Source organism: Necator americanus, chromosome II (assembly GCF_031761385.1).
Source record: "Necator americanus strain Aroian chromosome II, whole genome shotgun sequence".
NCBI classification, from domain to species: Eukaryota; Metazoa; Nematoda; class Chromadorea; order Rhabditida; family Ancylostomatidae; genus Necator; species Necator americanus.
The window spans coordinates 39,997,050-40,016,361 of NC_087372.1; the positions used below are offsets into that span (position 1 = coordinate 39,997,050).

Sequence of the window (19,312 nt, forward strand, 5' to 3'; positions counted from 1 at the left end):
AAAAATTAATAGCAGTAGAATTTTTTTTTGCAAAATTAGAATTGTGTTTTTTTAAACAAAGTTCTCCTCTTTTTTAAAAAATAAATTTAGGCGAAAAATTTCATAATTTTCCCCCTTTATGTGTTATATTATTGACAATAAGGTGGAAAGCAGGCATTTTTTCTTTTCTTCATAGATTTTGGTGACCTTACATTTAACAGTAAATACGCGGGCTCAATTCTAAAATCAAATTTAAGCATAGTAAAATAAACTTGAGTTTATTTTAAAAGGGTTATTTTTAAACAATATATTTTATATTATTATTGTTATATAATTGTTTTGTTGTTTGTTTTTATTTTGTAAGTGATTTATTACTATTTATTTACATTACTAATAAAATAGTGTATTAATTAGAGAGTCACGGATAAACCTATTGGTTCTATGTTGTTATCCCATTAGTTTCTTTTCTCTTTTTCTGATATTTTTACGATTTATTTACCAATGACGACATTCCAATCAACAAAATGGTCCGTGAAATAGTGCAATATTCTTCGTCTAGCGATAAGATAAGAAGTTCATTCCTTTCCGTTTACGGACTCAGGCGACTGTGAGTTAAAAATGAGGGGAAGATGTGATCGGAGAGAGGGACAGGCAGGACCTCATAGTTTCTTAAGATTTTTAAGTCATTACTGATATTAATGAGGATGAAATGACCGCTATAAACTGTAAATCGGACAGTTGTAATTGCTTAAAGACCGTACATTTCAAGAAAAAAACCCCATATCTTAAGCGCTGATATGGGAATGCTGTCAGACACCACCACAGAATTCTTTTGCTATTCATTCGCAAGGTGTTCAATCGTTCAAATCACTGTCAGTCAGCAACAATGGGTAACGTTTAATTTTTCGAAGGATTGATTTTTTTGGAAGAAGATAAAAATTTTTATCACATCGTATCCGTTACGTTATGGGTTGTGACACTGAACACTTATTGACATGACATTTTAAGTCATGAGCGACTTCTATCAATTGCAGAATCTTTTTTTCTTCAATAAAAATAAAAGAGAATGCCTGATAATTTGATGACCGTGTCTAGTCGTGAAGATCCAGAAATTTACTTCAAGATTATCATTCGGTTACGGATCCAAGGAATTTTTCCTACCCACGTGCCTTCTTCTACCAATATTTTAGGTTTTTAAATTAGTGTTATACTTGATATTACCATTATTATATTATATTTTATACTTTATACTTATATACATTTTATTTTTATTTTATATTTATATTTATATTTTATTTTTTTAACTTTATTATTTTATATTTTACACTTATTCTACATATACATTATACTACTGGCCGTATCTAAGGAGTATTAAGATATACTATTATATTTTATACTACTATAGTTACTATATTTAAGAAGTATTAAGATATCAGTTAGGTATCACGTTTAAGAGATATTATATTGAAATTTAGTATATAAGGGGGTATTAGGATTTGCTCAATAAACGTTTAGAAGACCAGCACAAGTACGACACGAAACAAAACAGAAAAGTTTTTTTTTTTGCTCTAGAATTTGCTGACGTCACAGTTAAAATGTTTTTTTTTTGCCTCTAAGGTCACTTTAAATTATGTTTGATATCAACCATACTTTACGTTTTGATACGGTTCACACAGGAAAAGTCAGTACCTCTCGAAAATGGCGGTGTTACAATTTCTCCATGAATAGACTGGATTGAGGATGTGATTCACGAGTAGGCAGAATTTCCCTCAATCACCCCAGGAAAACCCTGTGATTGGATTCTGCCTTGTTTTTCTTCTCGACGAAGCACCTAGTAACGTGCCAGGTCTGCGAGAACACGTATACGCGCCGCATCTGTCTGCGAGTGGGCGAACGAGCCAACAATGGGCTGCTGTCTCTCCCGCATGTCAAATATGTGGCAATTTAGAAGTGTATCTTTTTAGCTTTTGTGAAAAGAAAAAATACTTCTTTTTGCCGCTGATTTTTGTAATACAACACCGAGAAATCTCCAATTTTTCGGACAATTTTCAAGTCTTCAGTGGATAAATTAAGAACCATCAGAACAGTTGCTCCGTTTATCCAAAGTTCAGCCTCTAAACAGCTCCAATCTATTGAATTAATACAATAATAGTTGAAATAGTTGAATAGTTGAATAGCTGAAATAAGTTGTAGTTAAATAGTTGAAATAATTCGACAAAATTGTAACTATCGATTGAAATTTCAAAAAATTTTTTTGTTGTTCAGCAGCTTTCTGTAGCGTTTCGCTGTGAAATTGTGTGTTTTTTGCTTCGAAGACAGAAAAGCTAAAATATTTTCTCTGCGATTTTTGATGACACACGGGTCCTTCTACACAATCACATCGCCTAGTCATCTACATACTGGACCGATAATATTTTTTCCCTATTTTATTATTATTATACTGTATTCATTCATATTTTTTTATTCATTTACTTAATATGTTATTTGTTATCCAATGATTTTTTTTAATTCTGAAAATGACTTACCATTTCATTCTACAGAGTGAGAAAAGTGCTAAGAAACCCTGCACCGATAGTACTTTTTTCTTCCTTTAATTATTATATTTTATTCGTTCATATCATCCATTTATTTCATGGATTACTTCTTATTTAATAATTTTTTTTGCTCTGAAAATGACCTACCGTTTCATTTTTTACAGAGTGAGAAAAGTGCTAAGAAACACTGCACCAATAATATTTTTTCTTTTTTCTTATTATTATATTATATTCACTTATATTATTTATTTGTTTGATAGATTACTTATTAGTTAATAATTTTTTACCCTAAAAATGACTTACCATCTTATACTATAGAGTAAGAAAGTGCGAAGAGACCCTTAGAATAATCTCTTAAGATGACCTAAACTGTACTAAAAAGAACTAATCCTAGAAAAATCCTAGAAAAGTCGTGCTCATTACCTCATTCCTCTAAAAATTTCTTACTGTTTCTCCCAAAAAGAGGTGACTGATATGTTATCTGATAGTGTTATTTCCACTAGATGATATGTTTGTTTGCAGACATGGTGTCCAACAAGACGACACATCAACGAGTGACAAAACATGAACGAAAACGCACCACAAGCGATGTACACGATGGAATAGAATACAACAAAAAGGTTGAGATTTATTGAAAATTTTCAAAAAATTTTTCTCTCATATGAAATAGGATTGGAGTTTGTGTTAAAGGTGATGAACTAAAATGGCAATTTCTAGAGCTTTCTATCAGGAAAAAAAGAAACTTTCTCTGCATGAGAGTGCGTAAATTTTTTATGGATCCAATGCAAGATCGATGTTTTCTCTGGAACCTTTTGGGTAACCTTCGTGAGAAGACGATTTGATTTCCTAAACTAATGCCCTCGTATAGTCGTACTGCCTGAACCGTTAAAACAGCGAAGAAAAAAATTTGGACTTGGACTTTGAACGGATCAACAGTGAAGTAACTGCCGAATTCATAAGAAATACATGAGAAGTAACTCTTGCTTTAAATTTTTTTTTCGAAGAAATCAAAAAAAAAGAAGCTATTGGGATAACATAATAGAACCCTATAGGTTTATCCGTGATTCTCTAATTAATACAGTATTTTATTAGCAATGCAAATAAATAGTAATAAATCATTTACAAAATAAAAACACAACAAAACAGTGATATAACAATACTAATATAAACTATATTGTTCCAAAAATAAGCCCTTTAAAAAAACACAAATTTATTTCACCGCACTTAAATTTGATCTCAAAATCGAGCCCACGTATTTACTGTGAAACGTAATATCGTTAAATTATATGAAGAAAAGAAAAAATACCCTAATTTCTACCTTAATGTTATTAAAAGGATAGTTTTCTACTGAGATTAGTACTTTCGTAAGAATAAGTAATTAAAACCTAATGAGTGAACCTTGTACGTGCCAGAAGAAATTAAATTTTATTGAGTTTTCATTTTTTGAGGTGAAAAATAAAATGAAGATGAGCAGTGTTTTTTTTTTAAAAAGTGGCAGCTAAATAAAAAAAATAAAACGATGGAATTCTTCAAACTCTGACTTGTGCATAAATTTCCTTTTAATAGGTGTGGAATTTTACCCTCCTCCCCCTCCCCCATAAAAAAAAGAAAAGAAAGAAAGTCTAATACAGCCGGATAGAATTATTCCACTACCAATAATTAGACAATGCGACTCGAGCACTCACGTTAGATCAGAGCACGTAATGTTAATGGAAATACAGAAATATGTACATAGTTCGGCTATCACAGCCACACACTATTATTTCCTATTAATTTTTATTAATTATTTTATTAATATTAGAATTTTTAGCAATTATTACATAGTTGAGCAGTTCTGATGGAAATATTCATCCAAATTGCGCCCATTCCTTGACATTCACTGTGAATTAAGCTGATCCGTCATCCAAACCGCATCAGAACTAGTAATATTCCTCCTTTTATAACAATGGTGGACTTAGTAAACTGATTCCAAGTAGAGATTTCTCGTTTTTACTTAGCTGGACAGTGAGAACCACGGAATCATTAACAGATTCTGTTTTAAAAAAAATCCCGATCAATGTTCTTGAAACTATGTATAAACGGGAGAGGGAGTGAATTTGGTATTTTTCCTACTTTTATGTACGGGCACATCTTTTCGTGTTCTCAAATGATTGAATTTCAAGATTTAACTACTAACTACCTAAGATTTAGACTAGAACTGTACGTAGAAGACACATAATCGTGCAGTTTCTAACGAGAACTCTCCCAATTGATGTTTCTGTCAATCATCTCTTTTTTTCATCAAACGTGACGGACACACGGAATGACATTGGATCGGACAGAAACGGGTAGTCCGTGTATAAATTCAAAGTGAAATTAGTGCTATGTTTATCAAACATTCAAGTCTGAAAAGGCAATAAATACCGGAAAAAAGTAGGGAAATTTCACGTTGAAGTAAATAAGTTTTTTTTCTCCACTCGAAAAAAAAACAACTAAATAATTAATCATACGTTATGGAACGCAAATAAACTTTTTTGTTGTTGTGTTGTCATCTAGCAATTAGAAAAAAAAACAAACAATCGAACACAGAAGACACGAGGTATGCGAAAGAGACTTTTTCCCGTTTCGATAACACTAGAATTCAGAACAATCGTCCAAGCGATGCCGTCTGGTCCTCCAACGAAAGTAAGTGTGTGAAGTGTTTTTAACTTGTTGTCTTCGTGTCTTCGGATACCATCTATCCCTCGCGTATCAAAATCGTTCTGTGCTCCTATACAGTCGGATTGATTGTTTGTTCCTTGTATTGTCGTTGGAATATTACATGAATTCTCAGATGATTCTTTGTCCACTGACTGATAGGTCAGCGAGAAGTCGATCACACATTGAATCACCGAGATAATTAATAAAATACTATTGAGGGAACACTACCTGGGAACGTGTACGTGTTGAAATTTTCTCCAAATCCTGCTCTGAAGTCGACTGAGTACCGGAAACTGTCGCTACAATCAGCTTAGAGCGAATTCTCGGTTTGTAGACGATAGATCTTGGCTTTGTCGCCTAACGTAATTAACCGGCCATTAAAAAAAAACTTAAAAGAACCTATTTATTCTTACACTAACCGTAGAGCTCTTGTGAAACATGATTTTTTTGCTGTTATCTCAGTATTGTTAGCTAAGATCAGATATTTATTTATTTATTCATTTATTTATTTATTACGCTCAAAGGAGTGTCCAGAGTAAGAGGCAAGGAATGAATACAAATAAACAATAGAAAATCCAGCAACGAGAAAAGAGTAGAATGAGAATATATATAAAGATATAGGGTTTGTCATCTAATGTGATCCACCAGCCTCTAAAAAACTTATATATTCTCATAGTAACCCCAGACCTCTTTTAAATATTCTTTTAAATATTGTTTTTTTTGCCGTTATTTCCGTACTGTTAACCAAGATCAGGAAAAAAGCGCAATTCTCCTGGATAAATTTCCATTTTCGTTTTTAGAAGAAAAAAAAATCAAGTAAAACGGATCATTTTGTTTATTACATATTTTCCCGTGATTTTTCTATTATTTTTTCTGTCTGTCTGTAACGGGGAATTAAAGAGCAGTTTTGGCTGACAGAGGCGTCCTCCGCCCTCCCTATCAACCCTATTAACAGAAATATTGTCTTATCAAATTTGTGTGACTTGCAGGAGAAGAAGGAGAAATGCACTGAACAAAGAACTTAACTTTATCTTCGCTAATGGAATTCCTAGTTGTCATGAGAATTCCAGCGAAAATGAAAAATTCCAAGAGAGACGATATCGTGAAGTGTGGCAAAAATCTTCTCATTGCTTACAGTTACGTAAAATCAACAAGGAGTTCCTGGAAAAAGTCACACCACCGCCGAGTCCAAGCGATGCGATGAAAGCCAGTGATGGAGGAGGAAATGAACGTGAGTTCGTCTCTTGAGTTTCTGGTAATCAATAATTAATATTAATTCATTTTGTTATATGTAAAATTATTGAAAAATATTGAATAAAATTGAAGAAATTGAAGAATAAGTTGCATAAATTAATTACTAATATTGAGGTAATATATATTAAATTTAAATATGTAACATAAATTAATTATTAATGTGGAGTTAATATATATATATATAAAATTTGAATATTATTATATATAAAGTTGTTAATATATATTAAATTTGAATATATAACATAAATTTATTATTAATATCGAGATATATATATATATATAAAATTTGAATGTTATTGCCTTACCAAATTGTTTATATATATATATATATATATTAAATTTAAATATGTAGCACAAATTAATTATTAGTATTGAGGTAATATATATCAAATTTAAATATATTGATAAATTAATAAATGAAATAAAAATAAAATGAATAAAAAATAAATTAAATGAATTAGTAAATAACTATGTCGAGATAATGTATAAATATATACATATAATTTGAATATTATTGTCTTATCAAATTGTTAATATATATTAAATTTTAATTTGTAACATAAATTAATTATTAATATCGAGCAACATATATTAAATTGAAAGATGTACCTCTAACTTCATCATTAATATTAATGTAATATGATGTATTAATATGATTAGTACCAATATTATATTATATATTATTTATTATATTAATTAATACGATTTGCCTTGTGCAGTCCCTCAAAATTTATGTTTTAATCGTTGTGCGTGAGATAATTGCGATTTATTTTTGGTCCTCGATGGAATAACATAAATCCTGTAGATTTGTGATTTAGCTTACATATCGTCATTCATTCAGCCGACGTCGTGCCATCGGATCCCGCATGCGATCCAGAACATCCGAAAAAAATCTGCTTCTCAGACGTTTCCAGCGCTGCTTTCAGCATTAAGAATGGAATAATTCGAACACCATGTAATGTAAGTTTAAGTTCCTTAGGTTGTTCAACCACTTTTACAAATGTTGAAAAAATAGTTGTTTTTCTCAAAAAAAAAAATAAAGTCAAAAATCTATTGTTTTTCCATTTACAAATCCTCTAGAGAACAGGTGTCTACACAGCCTTTTTATATTTCATTTTATGCTCATAAATTTCTTCAAAACTTCCTTTTCTTCCGAAATTCTGCAAATTTTGTGCCGTTCCTCTCTTTTGATAGAGGAACGAAGTTGAATTTTTGATTTGAATTGATTGATTGAACTTGATTTTGAAAATTTGCAGAACTTTTGAGATCTTAATAACGTTCTCTTTTAATCTTTAAATATTTTTGTAATTTTTTTAAAAGTGTGTCCAGCTTACCGCAAGTCCTTTTTATTGCAGAGATCCTCGAATTTTTGCAAAATGCTCGACATGGAGTTGTACTTCAAGAAAGAATATCTTCAAGTTACCGGATCATTTAAGGAGCGTGGTGCACGCTACGCTCTTTCCAGACTTTCGAAAGAGGAAAAGGAAATCGGCGTGATTGCTGCTAGTGCAGGTTGGAGATTTTTTTTTGTCCCGAGAAGAGAATTATACTCATTTCAAACATATGATCGTCCACATTTATCTAATTCATTCCCATTCATTTCATTTATTTCGTATCTTTTTTTTTTGGATAGGGTTTTAAACCTTTTTCTCAAAATTCCAGTGGTTCTTTTCCGTGATGTGGTCCTTCCGTTACCGGCAGTTATTCTGTAGTACAAGCGGCAGTGTTTAAGTTTAACTTATGGTGCTTAAGAACTTATACACGTAGGAATTCGTACCCCTTAGTTGGCGCTTATTTCGTCCTTGATTCCTCCTTGGTGCGGTTACCCATTCAAGGGTAACAAAGTTAGTGAACCTTTCCTCTTGAGGTCCACCCCCACAAGTTTGCCCAGGGCCCCTGACGAATTCGTTCATCCTGGGTTCAAGTTGGTCATCCAGACCCTAGCAGACGTTGTGATCCCGTAGCGTTTTGGGTTTGGGGGAAAAATTTTTGAGGATTTCTCACCTTCCCTAGCAGGAGAAGGGCCCATCTACCAGAGAAATCGCAAAAAAAGGCCCAACTCTACCGTATAAAACTTAGGCGAAGGTCTAATGAGCTTTTTTCCTGTTTCTTTTCGTTCTGTGGCACATCTGTAGATGTTTTCAGATAAATAAATAAATAAATGTCATAATAGTGTAATAAAGTGTCTCCTGTAGGAGATAGTGTACGATCTCAGGAAAAAGCGCATGAAACGCAGCAGACGTTGCGTTACGGTGTAGACAGACCCCTTTACGCAATGTCTGTTGCGCTTCATGACGGACCTTCGTAGATTTTCGTGATGCTAAAGAAAACCCAATCATGTAATCCTTATAATAATGATAATTTTCCCAGGAAATCATGCGCTTGCACTCAGCTACCATGGACAACAACTGAAAATCCCGGTGACCGTTGTTATGCCCGTTGTAGCACCATTGATGAAAATTGGAATGTGTAGATCCTACGGTGCTAACGTCATCCTTAAAGGAGATAACATTGGACAGGTACACATATGGAAGTTCTCTGATTGTTGTCAGTTGTCCTATGGACACGAGTGAGGGGAAAAACACATGTGATATGCAGGCAAGACTACACGCTATGAAACTCGTCGCCGAGAAGAAGTACAAATATATCAACGGTTATGATCATCCAGATATTCTTGCCGGACAGGGCACAATCGGATTGGAGATCCTTGAACAGGTTCGAAGGAGATTTTTTTTTGAAAATTTTTTAAAAAGTCCACGTTTGAAGAGCATATGAGAAATTAATATTTAGAAAAAAAAAGACTAGCCCAAGGGGAGAGTAAATGTCGGGTCTGATATTTTGGATTGCTCCTTCCCATCGGGATTGACATGGTGCCTATAGAAACCGGGAGGAATTCGGTATCATATCCAGAAAAGATTTAATCGCCTCGGTCGGTTGCTGCTTGAACAAAGCGACCAGCCAATAGTTTTTGAATTATTTTTGAACTGAAGGTCCATAAAATCAAAAAGAAAAGAAGAAGATCCAATCCAAGAAAAGTGTGGGAGGGGTTGATTATCTGCCAATCTACTACATTACTTCTGAACATTCCTCTCCACTCCCCCGACCTCCCAATCAATCCCCTTTCTCCGTGACGTCACATTTTCCTCGGAAACCTCGGAAAAAAGAAGATCCAATTCAAGGAAAGTGTGGGTGGAGTTGATTGATTTGAATTTAAGAGAGTTGAGCTTTCCGTCTGTTCTGTCTGTTGATTTATTTCGTAAATTTGTACGCTTCTCATGTTTTTTTAAAGTATTTTTGAAATAAACCTATTTTTTCCCCTGCTAGGTACCAGATGTTGACGCTATTATTGTTCCTGTCGGTGGTGCCGGTCTGATCGCTGGCATAGCAGTTGCTGTTAAAACATTGAAACCACAAGTACAAGTCATAGTAAGTCCTTGATGTTTGTTTATAGGCTTATTTTTATTGGACCAGATCATGATTACAATCTTGGATGAATAAATACTTGAATACCTATCCATCTATTCCGCTTAGGACCCTCAAACTAATTATAATTATTTGATGTATTTCATGCATAGATCCCCAAATTTTTTTTTTGCAAAATGCAGAGTTATATTGTTTCTGGACTCATTAAACCAGTAATTTCTATAATCAATTCTTGAGATGATTATTTAAAGTTTAAAATTCATTCTTAGAGAACTTATGGTACGCGCACTTTTGAGGTTACCCGTCAAACCAAAAACATTTCTAAAAAAAAAGCTCTGTACCGACCAAGTATTTATCAAAACTAGTTTTATGCTGAAAAATTGAATTAAATTTGAAATGTGGTATTTGGTAAAAATTTTGGCAATTTGAAACTCGTTAACGTGCAGGGAACAATGAAAGGACAGTGGAAGGAAAGGACATTTTTGGAAGCTTGGTACCAGCAACCCTTTTTTTTCTAGGCAGTAGAGTCCGATACATGTCCATCCTATACGGAAGCAATTAAAGCAGGAAAACCAGTCTTAGTAAGCGTTAGAAGTACTCTGGCTGATGGTGAGTTCAATTTTCATTTTTTTCCTGTCATATAATAACTTAGTACTGAGATGATACAGAAAATTTAGCGCTCAGCGACTTCTCTCCGCAGGCCTACAAATTGTCCCATTCAGCGCATTTGGGCACGCTTGAGCACACAACGTTGTTTCTAGGATTCACCCTTGTACAGGCCTTCCTCCCTAGGCCACCAAATTGCCCTATTTAGCGCATTTGGGCATGTTTGAGCGCACAACGTTATTTCTGGGCTTCACCCTCACACCGACTTCTCTCCACAGGCCCCCAAATAGCCCCATTCAGCGCATTTGGGCACGTTTGAGGGCAAAACGTTGTTTCTAGGATTCAATAAAGTGTACGTATCGAGTTTTCTCCCCATCTCAGGTCTCGCTGTACCAATGGTTGGCGGAAATGCGTTGGCCACATTGGATGGAATTGTTGATAAGTCGCTGGTAGTTTGTGAAGAGACGACCGCTTTGAGTATCTTACGACTTATTGAAATGGAAAAGGTAAAGATCAGTAGGTAATCAATAATCGATTGTAGTAGTAATGGATTTGACAGTTCTAGGCTGTTGTGGAAGGCGGTGGTGCTGTTGGAGTCGCAGCGTTGATATCTGGACAACTACCAGAGTTACGTGGAAAGAAGTGAGTAGAACTAGTGAAGTATCAAAACCTTGAGGGTCCCATCATTGTCTACAGTCGGATGCAAAATGAGCTGGAGCTCGGTGCAGCTGCGTTAGCGGCTGCGCTCGATGCGGTGGAGCTAACGGCTGGGATTGAAGCGGGCCCACCGCTCGCTTCACTCGGACTGCAGCGATGGGCGGTGCTGGCGAGGCGAATTCCTCTCAATCCCGAGCGTCTGCGCTCAGGATTCAGATCGTTTTGATCCGATAATTTTATAACTATTGTAGAGTTGTGACAATTCTTACTGGAGGTAACATTGACACAACTGTTCTGGGTCGCACAATTGAACGAGGCTTAGCTGTTGATAGTCGATTAATTCGTCTCGAAGTTGTTGTTTCGGATCGACCTGGTGGTGAGACAGATTATTTATTAATTTCAGTTTGTTCTCACTCTTCTTTTTATTCTTTTCTTTCCTTTCCTTCACGTTCTTTTTCATCTAGGTATTGCTGAATTGGCTTCACAAGTTGCTCACATGGGTGCCAGTATAAAAGACATTTTCCATGAACGTGCATGGATAGCTACTGATGTATTTTCAGTCAGGGTTAGTTACATACACATTTCATTTTATAACCCACAACTAGGAAATCCAATCTTTTGCCTTGGTAAGGAGGATGCTCAAAAACTTTGTGTCGTCAATTCAGGGCATCTAGCGTGAAGTTATTAGCATTTCCTCATCACCTACAATTCCAGAAACTGGTTTTTTTCTCCAAGTATCTATTTCTAGAAATAAGTCACCAGTGGAATTTAAAAAAATAAGGAAGCGTTCTAGAGAATGATCACTTGAAGGCAGCGTACCATGAAACTGACATAGTCGGGAAACTTGTGGGTTAATAGGGATCTACGGTGTATATTATTAGTATGAGCGTGGTGCCACTTAATTTCCTCTAATTGTCCGTATATATTGTCCGTATGTTGTTTATATATTAATATATTATATTAATAGCTAAGCATCGGTGCCGCATCCTGACTACGGTGCGCTGGACACCGTGGTGACCCGAGGAATGATATGTGTGAGTTGAGCAAATTGACCTTGTCTGGAAAGTCGGCGATTCTCATCTACTTTTGGTGTTTCTCTTATAGTTTTCAAACCAAAGAACGAAAAAGCGCGCCTCGTAAAGTTTAATATGTTTTTCTTTCCTCTTGTCATGCCCGGAACGACTCTCCCAGCCGGGACCACTTTCTCAGGCGGCGCGGTGGGAACTTTGCCAATGGCGAAGTATTACGGTAGGTTAGTCAGCCAGGCCTAGTATGTGAGGGTTCGCTCCGAAAACACAAGATCCACTTCCTTTCCTCTCCTGTGGTGTGGGTTTCGCATTTATTGTCGTATTTAGCGCGCTTACCACTTACCACTTACAATCGCAATACCTCTGCTGGCTGCCATCGGGTTCGAACTGCATATCACTCATTACTTAAAGTCGAGAACCACTTACCACGTTACCACCTTGATAAGGCCCGACCAACACCACTAGTTATCTTCTATGTCGCGTATATATGTGGTATACTTATGCATGTGGTATACTTATGTATGTGGTATGTATACTTATGTCTTAAAGATGAACCGTATTGTAATATTTGCGTGCAGCATGCTACCACATACCACTTGGGTTGGAACGAAAGAGATAGGCTGCAGAGGGACGGGACCGTGGTCACGAGCCCGCAGGGTTCAGAGGAGGTAGACCGCCATGTAGTGGCTAGCACAGCGTGGCCCTCTCCAGATCCGAGCAGTTGCCTTCGGGTCCCGCCCACCGATCCCTGTCTTGGAGCGAAATCGAAGCACGACAGCTCTTTTAATTCCGCAATCTATTAAATTGTATTTCCAAGGTAAAAATCGTGGCGGAAACAAGAGATCGTCATCATGTAGCGGAGTTGGAAGAAATGTTGCGTTCAAAATATGAAGATGTAAGTCATTTAAATGTCTCGATATGGCTTCTTCAGTGCGAAATCTCGCACTCTCATACTGGTGTGTAAAATAATTCTTGAATAGCTCTTCTACTTCTTTTTTCATATTCAAAATGCATATAGAAATAAAAATGTTGGTAAGATGTTAAAGACCATTTGATAGATATTTCTCGCCCTACGATTGAAAACTGCTTTGATTTTTTGTTTTGAAATTTTCCTCTTCGTTTTTTCGATTCTTGGAGTGGAATGTGAAGTGAGAAAAATACACCTTTTTCAATACTTTCCCTATTTTGTTTGTGGAAGCCAACGAGAGCCTGAAAGTGCCAATTTTCCTTCATACACCAGTCTCACCTTCAGCAACTTCATCCCTTAGAGTAATTAGAAAGTGGAGCAGAAAAAAAAAATGGTGTCGAACATTCACCTTTTTGTCCAGCTAGTACTCCATTTCAATGAAACAATCACATAAATTTAAGAAATTGATAACAAACCAAATTTCAAAATAACTACAACATTGCCATTTCAAACGAGGAATTCTTAGTTAAATGGTACATGACATTTTGCTAAATTTTTCGTTCCTAAGTTCATTTTTATGTTTTCAGGAGCGTTTATGAACTGTTTTCCCACTCAGTAATATTACATAGACAATCATTTTAGGTCAAAGTGTCCTAGTCACCTGATTCTTCTCACGTCGATCCTTTCCTATCATCCGGTGCTCCTCGTTTAGAAAAAGTAAAAGTTCTGAACTTCATAGCTCTGAGATAGACTTGAAAAGATTATAAGCAGATTATAGTTTATGTGTTAATCGTAGAGATAAACTGAGGATACCATCGAAAGAGGTATTCAAGGAATGTGTAATCATTGAGTTATAATTGAACCAATAAAATTGTAATATGCGTAGCAATGAAGATCTTTACTGCATTTTTTTATTTGTCTCAGAAGGTAGTTGTGTATCAACTCAGAATGAACACATCTGGAATAATATCTGAGTTACTGTTAATCGTAAAACTGCAGTTTTTATTTTTATAGGTACTCCAATGAAAGTTTCGATAAGACGCCAAAGCACTATGCATTTAAATCTGAAAGAAGTGAAATTACAGGGAAAGATAGAACAAAAAGAAACATGCCATATCACCCGCAGAGCTAAATAAATAAACATAAAAACAACTATGTACATCGAAGAAATGCAATAGCGTGATATTTTTATTTACAAGTATCCGGACGGGATTTTTACTTATGATTCAATCAACTACTGCACCAGCACCCGGATCCGGAGCAACCCACAGGTGCACGTGACGTGATACATGACAGATTCCAGCGACGAAATATCACACGAGAATACTTTTTTTCATTTTCCCCAAAAACTCTAAGATAAGAGATAATTTTTAGATATGTTTTTCTCCTAGACGCAAGCAGATTTCTTACGCAGAATTTCGGCGCCAACTCCTGCTCTCAGTGCGAAAAGTGATCACAGAATGGTATCTTTGAAAAAGTCATATGAGTCCTCTAGGGATCGTACTATTTTCAAAAAAAAATTTCAGAGCTTACCCTGCTATTAATAAGCAATAAGTTTCATTGATTAACCAAAAAGAAAAGCTTTCTTTTCTATCATATAGAATAATTGAAGAGTTGTGAAAGAGAGAAAAGAAGGAATAAGAAGAAGTTTTTATAAGGTTGGCGTTGTCGTAAGTTGTCCTTGCCTGTGATAGGCACCCACCAGGTGTTCAGAATATTCCCGAAAGGTAACATCTAAATGCGAAATGATCGTAGTGAGATGGAAAGAAAACCATGGGAGGTATAGAATTGTAGATTGCAATGAAAATTGAGTACAATTTGAATGAAGTATTCATTTTGAGAAAAAACCATTAAGAAAGAAGAGCACAGCAAAACATCGAGGGCGGCCAATCCATAGAGGACGACGATCGATTAGGGCGTTTTCGATCTCTTCCCGCTCTTACCATGCGGGACACAACAGTAAGAGGTTCCGCTTCCTGCACGATCGATCGGAGGTTCGAATCCGCCCTAGTGCTCACCAAGCCTTTCATCCTTCCGGGGTCGATAAATTGGTACCAGACGTTCTGGGAGGATAAAAACACTGACTTGACTCATCGGCTAACCCCCGCAATTCATTATATGGGCCAGTTTCAACACGTTCGTTAACCTCAAACGATTCTGAATTGAAGTGAACGTGGTCCCAAGCGGATTGATTGACGTCAGATACTTTTTCCTTTATCCTTGCGCTTAAGTTAATTTTTTTTTGCGTAGGTAGAAATAAGTTGTGGTTCGTGGCAAGAGGATGAAGGGTATTGATCGCACAGTGATTCTCGATACAATGATCTATAGCGATCTGAACTCTTCGCTACTTTTCCTGGAGATATCATTGGAATGAACTCTCCCAGAGAAAATTAGGCATCGGTTGAAAAAGCGAGGTACTGCAGAAGAATAAACGCATAATACCTCATAAAAGAACCTAACCATACTCTCATTCATCCACATTTCTTTTTAAAATACCATATTTAGCCACAATTTTAAATTTTTACAAAGATATGGACACTAAATTGAAGTGAACGACAAAAAGAATGATTTATACATCGCTATATTAATACGAATTTCTGTACAAATTAACTATTATATATCTGATAATTGTATTTATTTAATAAATACATAGTAAGGTCACTTGTTGTTGTGCAATTGTTAGACATACATACATATGTCTTGCTAAATGTAGAGATGTGTTCCATCCCTGTCCTGACAAAGCCCCGTAATTCAGTATTCCATGGTGATTATTATCCTGAAATTAGGTTTATATGATAGTAAAAATTCTATACAACGACAGAAAATGGAAAATCTTCGATAGACGTACCTCCTGTACGTCGTCTAAAACCACCTCATGTAACATCATCAAGAACTTCAGAATCACTACGTAAATTCTCGATATCCACAGAATCGTAGGCTTTAAGAAGCCTTCTGGAAAACTTAACTTTAATAACTTACGATGCTATTATCATTGATGGAAAGTGTTTGATGAACTTGAACTTTTTTACCGCCTTCCGTCTTTTTCAGCGTGAAAAAAATTGGAATTCTTTAATCTTCGCATAATGTAATAAGTAAATTAAAAATATAAAATATATTTTAAAAAATTGAAATAATGAATACGAAATAAAAACAAATATAAAAAATGTAAAAATATAAAATAAATATAATTTGCTTTGAATTTAATTTTAATTCTAATTTAAACTTCACAAAGTATGATACGATTGTTTCATTTGTTGTTGTTATTGTCATTGATTGTTTCTAAAAATCAAATGTTCATAAATTAGTCAGAAATTATTTTGTTTACAGGTCAGAAAGGTTTCTATTTAGGATAAAAGGAAGTCGTAAAAGACAAAATCTCTCCAATGGCCCTGAACAAAAGCCCTAAAAGGAAATAGAAGATAAGAAAAGAAGATAATCGACTCGACGAGGTCTTCATAGTGAAGCAGCCCGAAGCCGCAGTTTGTTAGCGTTAAGGAAAAACTATTTTCCACAAAGAAAAAGTTGGATCTTACGCAGGAAAAATTATTTGGGTTCGAATGTTGAGTGATGATGATTTTTCGACAAAATGACTAAGGAAAAAGTCAATAATAACGAGGATTTCTCTTCCTTTCCACAAATTTTCCCAAGAAAAACTAGAAAATATAAATTTTTCCTAAAATCTTCTTTTTTTTCCATTCACCATGTTAGTATTTTATTTTTTCCATTCATTCATTCTTGTGGAATCGGTCAGACTTCGAAAACCTTATCAGTTAAATGTTCTCCAATTCGGATGCCTTGATAGTCGACGCCTCAGTATTCCGGGAAGAAAGGGAAAAACGGTTAGGGAATGAGTCTCACTAATTTTTAGTGCGATAAGATCAATCGTCATCGCTTCCTGACCGTTTAGTGCCTTACTTCAGCTCGTAGTTTATGTAGAATACAAATGTGGGTCTGTCATTCCTAAATCTATCCGAAATTTCTGCTTCAGATCACTGCCAGGAACACAATTTTAACGGAAAAAAGTTGGAGTTCTGGAGAGATAATGGATTCGTAACAATTAGTAAATATTACCACCATAATCTTAGTTTATAAAGAGAATAACAAAGAAGAACCTCTTAGTGCTACTTATAAAATCATAAAAACAGATATTAGCCGTCCACTGATAGAATTATTACTGAAATTTTCGTCAGAAGTGTGCTGAGTGTCGAATTTATCAGTTGTAAGGAGAAGAGCAAAACGTTCTCCCCGGCCGGGAATTGAACCCGGGTCTCGCATGTGACAGACGCGGATACTCACCACTATACTACCGAGGACCAATAGCAGTTTCACAGAAACACTTTAATAACCACTGAAGCTTTGTTGTTGTTGTTAAGTTTAAATTAACATTTAGGAAATAATCTTAAGATCTTATTCGTTAATTTTTCAATTATAGAAAAGGAATCGATTCCTTTCTTATCATCCGATTTAAGTATCGAAACTCACCGAAAAACCGACACATATCGAAATAGTAAGCAATGAAATTTTGGAAAAAAAAATTAATAAAAAGAAATTAAGCAAAAATTAAGCAATTTTTCTCTTCTCTTGTTAGTAATTTATCAAATACCAATATTTATATATAGTAGGATATTATTTTTAATAACACCCTAACACAGCATATTTAAATATTTGATATCCGATTTTTTCTCGCAAAAATAGTGGAGAAAAAAAAATGCATGCATAGCTCACCTTAATTCCAGGTATCGTGCAATACTATTCTTTTCTGCTGATAGTTTAAGTTTTTCCAAATCTCTGTAACTAGGAATAAAAACATTTAACTTAAAAAAAATTAAACTGTGTTCATTGGATAGAAACTAAACATACACATACCTTCTGTACGATATAATACAGTACGTAATCCACGCAACAGATGCGAAAACATAGAATATAAACACTATCCAGAATGTTGTCGCTACGTCATGAATAATTTCATCGTTCGTCTGGAAACGCTCCACATTAAAAGTCCGGCGAATTTCGTGGAAACAACAGGAATTTTTACTTACAAACTACATATCTTAAGCATCTGTGGATTACGGTACGTGGTTTAAAGACGATAGGATTGAAATTTAATTTCAAATTCCTAACTTCATTCAGTAATCTAGTACCTTTGGCCATCTGATACTTTGCGTAAACTTTTCCGTGGATTGAATTACCGACATATTCATTGGAATGAACTTGGAAAACTACGTAAATACATAGAGAGCTCAAGGATCATTTCTCGCTGAATTTCAAAGGAAAAAAAATCGAAAAATATTTGAAAATGCTTACTTTTACATGCACTGTTGACTCATCCGAGGTTGCGGTAGATGTCGAAGGTAGGTCCATACGTTGACAGAATAATATTTAGCAAATATTTCTGCAAAAAATACTCAACTACAGACGGGTTCACAATTTATTTCTTATTCATTTTAGAAAGGCGATTATCACGAGAAGCGAAAAAACTAGTACAGATATTTAAGCAAAATACACAGAATGTTTTAAAGTGGTGATCCGGTAGTACGGTAAAATAAAATATGATTGAAAAATGATAAAATAAGAAATGAGGATGAAAATGCGCTTGAGGACACGGGAATGAATAGCCCAAAGTTTTAACGGAAAGATAATAGGCACCATGTATACCATGCTCGAGAAATAAGATAGATAAAATACAATTTTTAAACTGTTTAAACTGTTTTTTTTTTCTCTTAAACTGTTTAATTGGAACGAAGCCAAACTGTACACACCTTCTGTAAGATATAATACGGTACTTGAGAAATATGCAAATAAAAATACAGTATAAGATAAGTAACTTAGCACAGATTTATCTGCCAATAAATCAATAACCAGTGAAATTACTGCTGAAATCTACATATGGCGAATTTCCTCAGTGACCTACTAATCACAATAAATAGGAAAATTGCAGGAAAGTAGAAAAGAGGGAGGGAAATGAGGAGTATTACTGGGAAAAAATTAAAAGAAACAGTAAATATCACCATGATTGCATCGTTAGATATGTATGTATGTCCTTTACGAAATTTTCACTTTTTTTACTATTTACTGCACCACTTATTTACATCATTTACTTGTTGACTGCTGGAAGGATTTCATATTCATTAAGAGAGACTCCTGCTAAGGGGGATCTTTTCCACCATAGATAGATGATCGTATCATTCCTCGTTCAGTCCCTCTTACATTTATATTTATTCATTTATTATTATTATTACTTGTTT

General features: G+C 34.9%; 2 protein-coding genes across 5 annotated transcripts; one reads left to right on the forward strand and one right to left on the reverse strand.

The window, feature by feature from the left end:
* Positions 1-865: 865 nt before the first annotated feature.
* RB195_020872 (uncharacterized protein) lies at positions 866-13,724 on the forward strand (the record flags this gene model as incomplete). 3 transcript variants are annotated; one of them, XM_064189391.1, is made up of 15 exons in its annotated part: positions 866-869; positions 3,036-3,133; positions 6,330-6,423; positions 7,288-7,406; positions 7,802-7,958; positions 8,817-8,965; positions 9,045-9,161; positions 9,771-9,872; positions 10,388-10,478; positions 10,857-10,981; positions 11,041-11,117; positions 11,384-11,508; positions 11,597-11,697; positions 12,978-13,055; positions 13,710-13,724. In XM_064189391.1, the coding sequence occupies 15 exons, from the start codon at positions 866-868 to the stop codon at positions 13,722-13,724; spliced, it is 1,452 nt and encodes a 483-aa protein (XP_064045271.1). The 3 variants fall into 3 exon arrangements, with proteins under 3 accessions (XP_064045271.1, XP_064045272.1, XP_064045273.1); XM_064189390.1 differs by lacking the exon at positions 866-869 and having other exon boundaries at positions 3,038-3,133; XM_064189392.1 differs by lacking the exons at positions 866-869; positions 3,036-3,133 and adding an exon at positions 5,094-5,177.
* Positions 13,725-14,010: 286 nt separating this feature from the next.
* Positions 14,011-18,428, reverse strand: RB195_020873 (uncharacterized protein; the record flags this gene model as incomplete). 2 transcript variants are annotated; one of them, XM_064189393.1, is made up of 7 exons in its annotated part: positions 14,011-14,131; positions 15,761-15,843; positions 15,916-16,019; positions 16,097-16,134; positions 17,793-17,855; positions 17,934-18,043; positions 18,372-18,428. In XM_064189393.1, the coding sequence occupies 7 exons, from the start codon at positions 18,426-18,428 to the stop codon at positions 14,011-14,013; spliced, it is 576 nt and encodes a 191-aa protein (XP_064045274.1). The 2 variants fall into 2 exon arrangements, with proteins under 2 accessions (XP_064045274.1, XP_064045275.1); XM_064189394.1 differs by lacking the exons at positions 14,011-14,131; positions 16,097-16,134 and having other exon boundaries at positions 15,706-15,843; positions 15,916-15,929; positions 15,973-16,019.
* Positions 18,429-19,312: the final 884 nt, after the last annotated feature.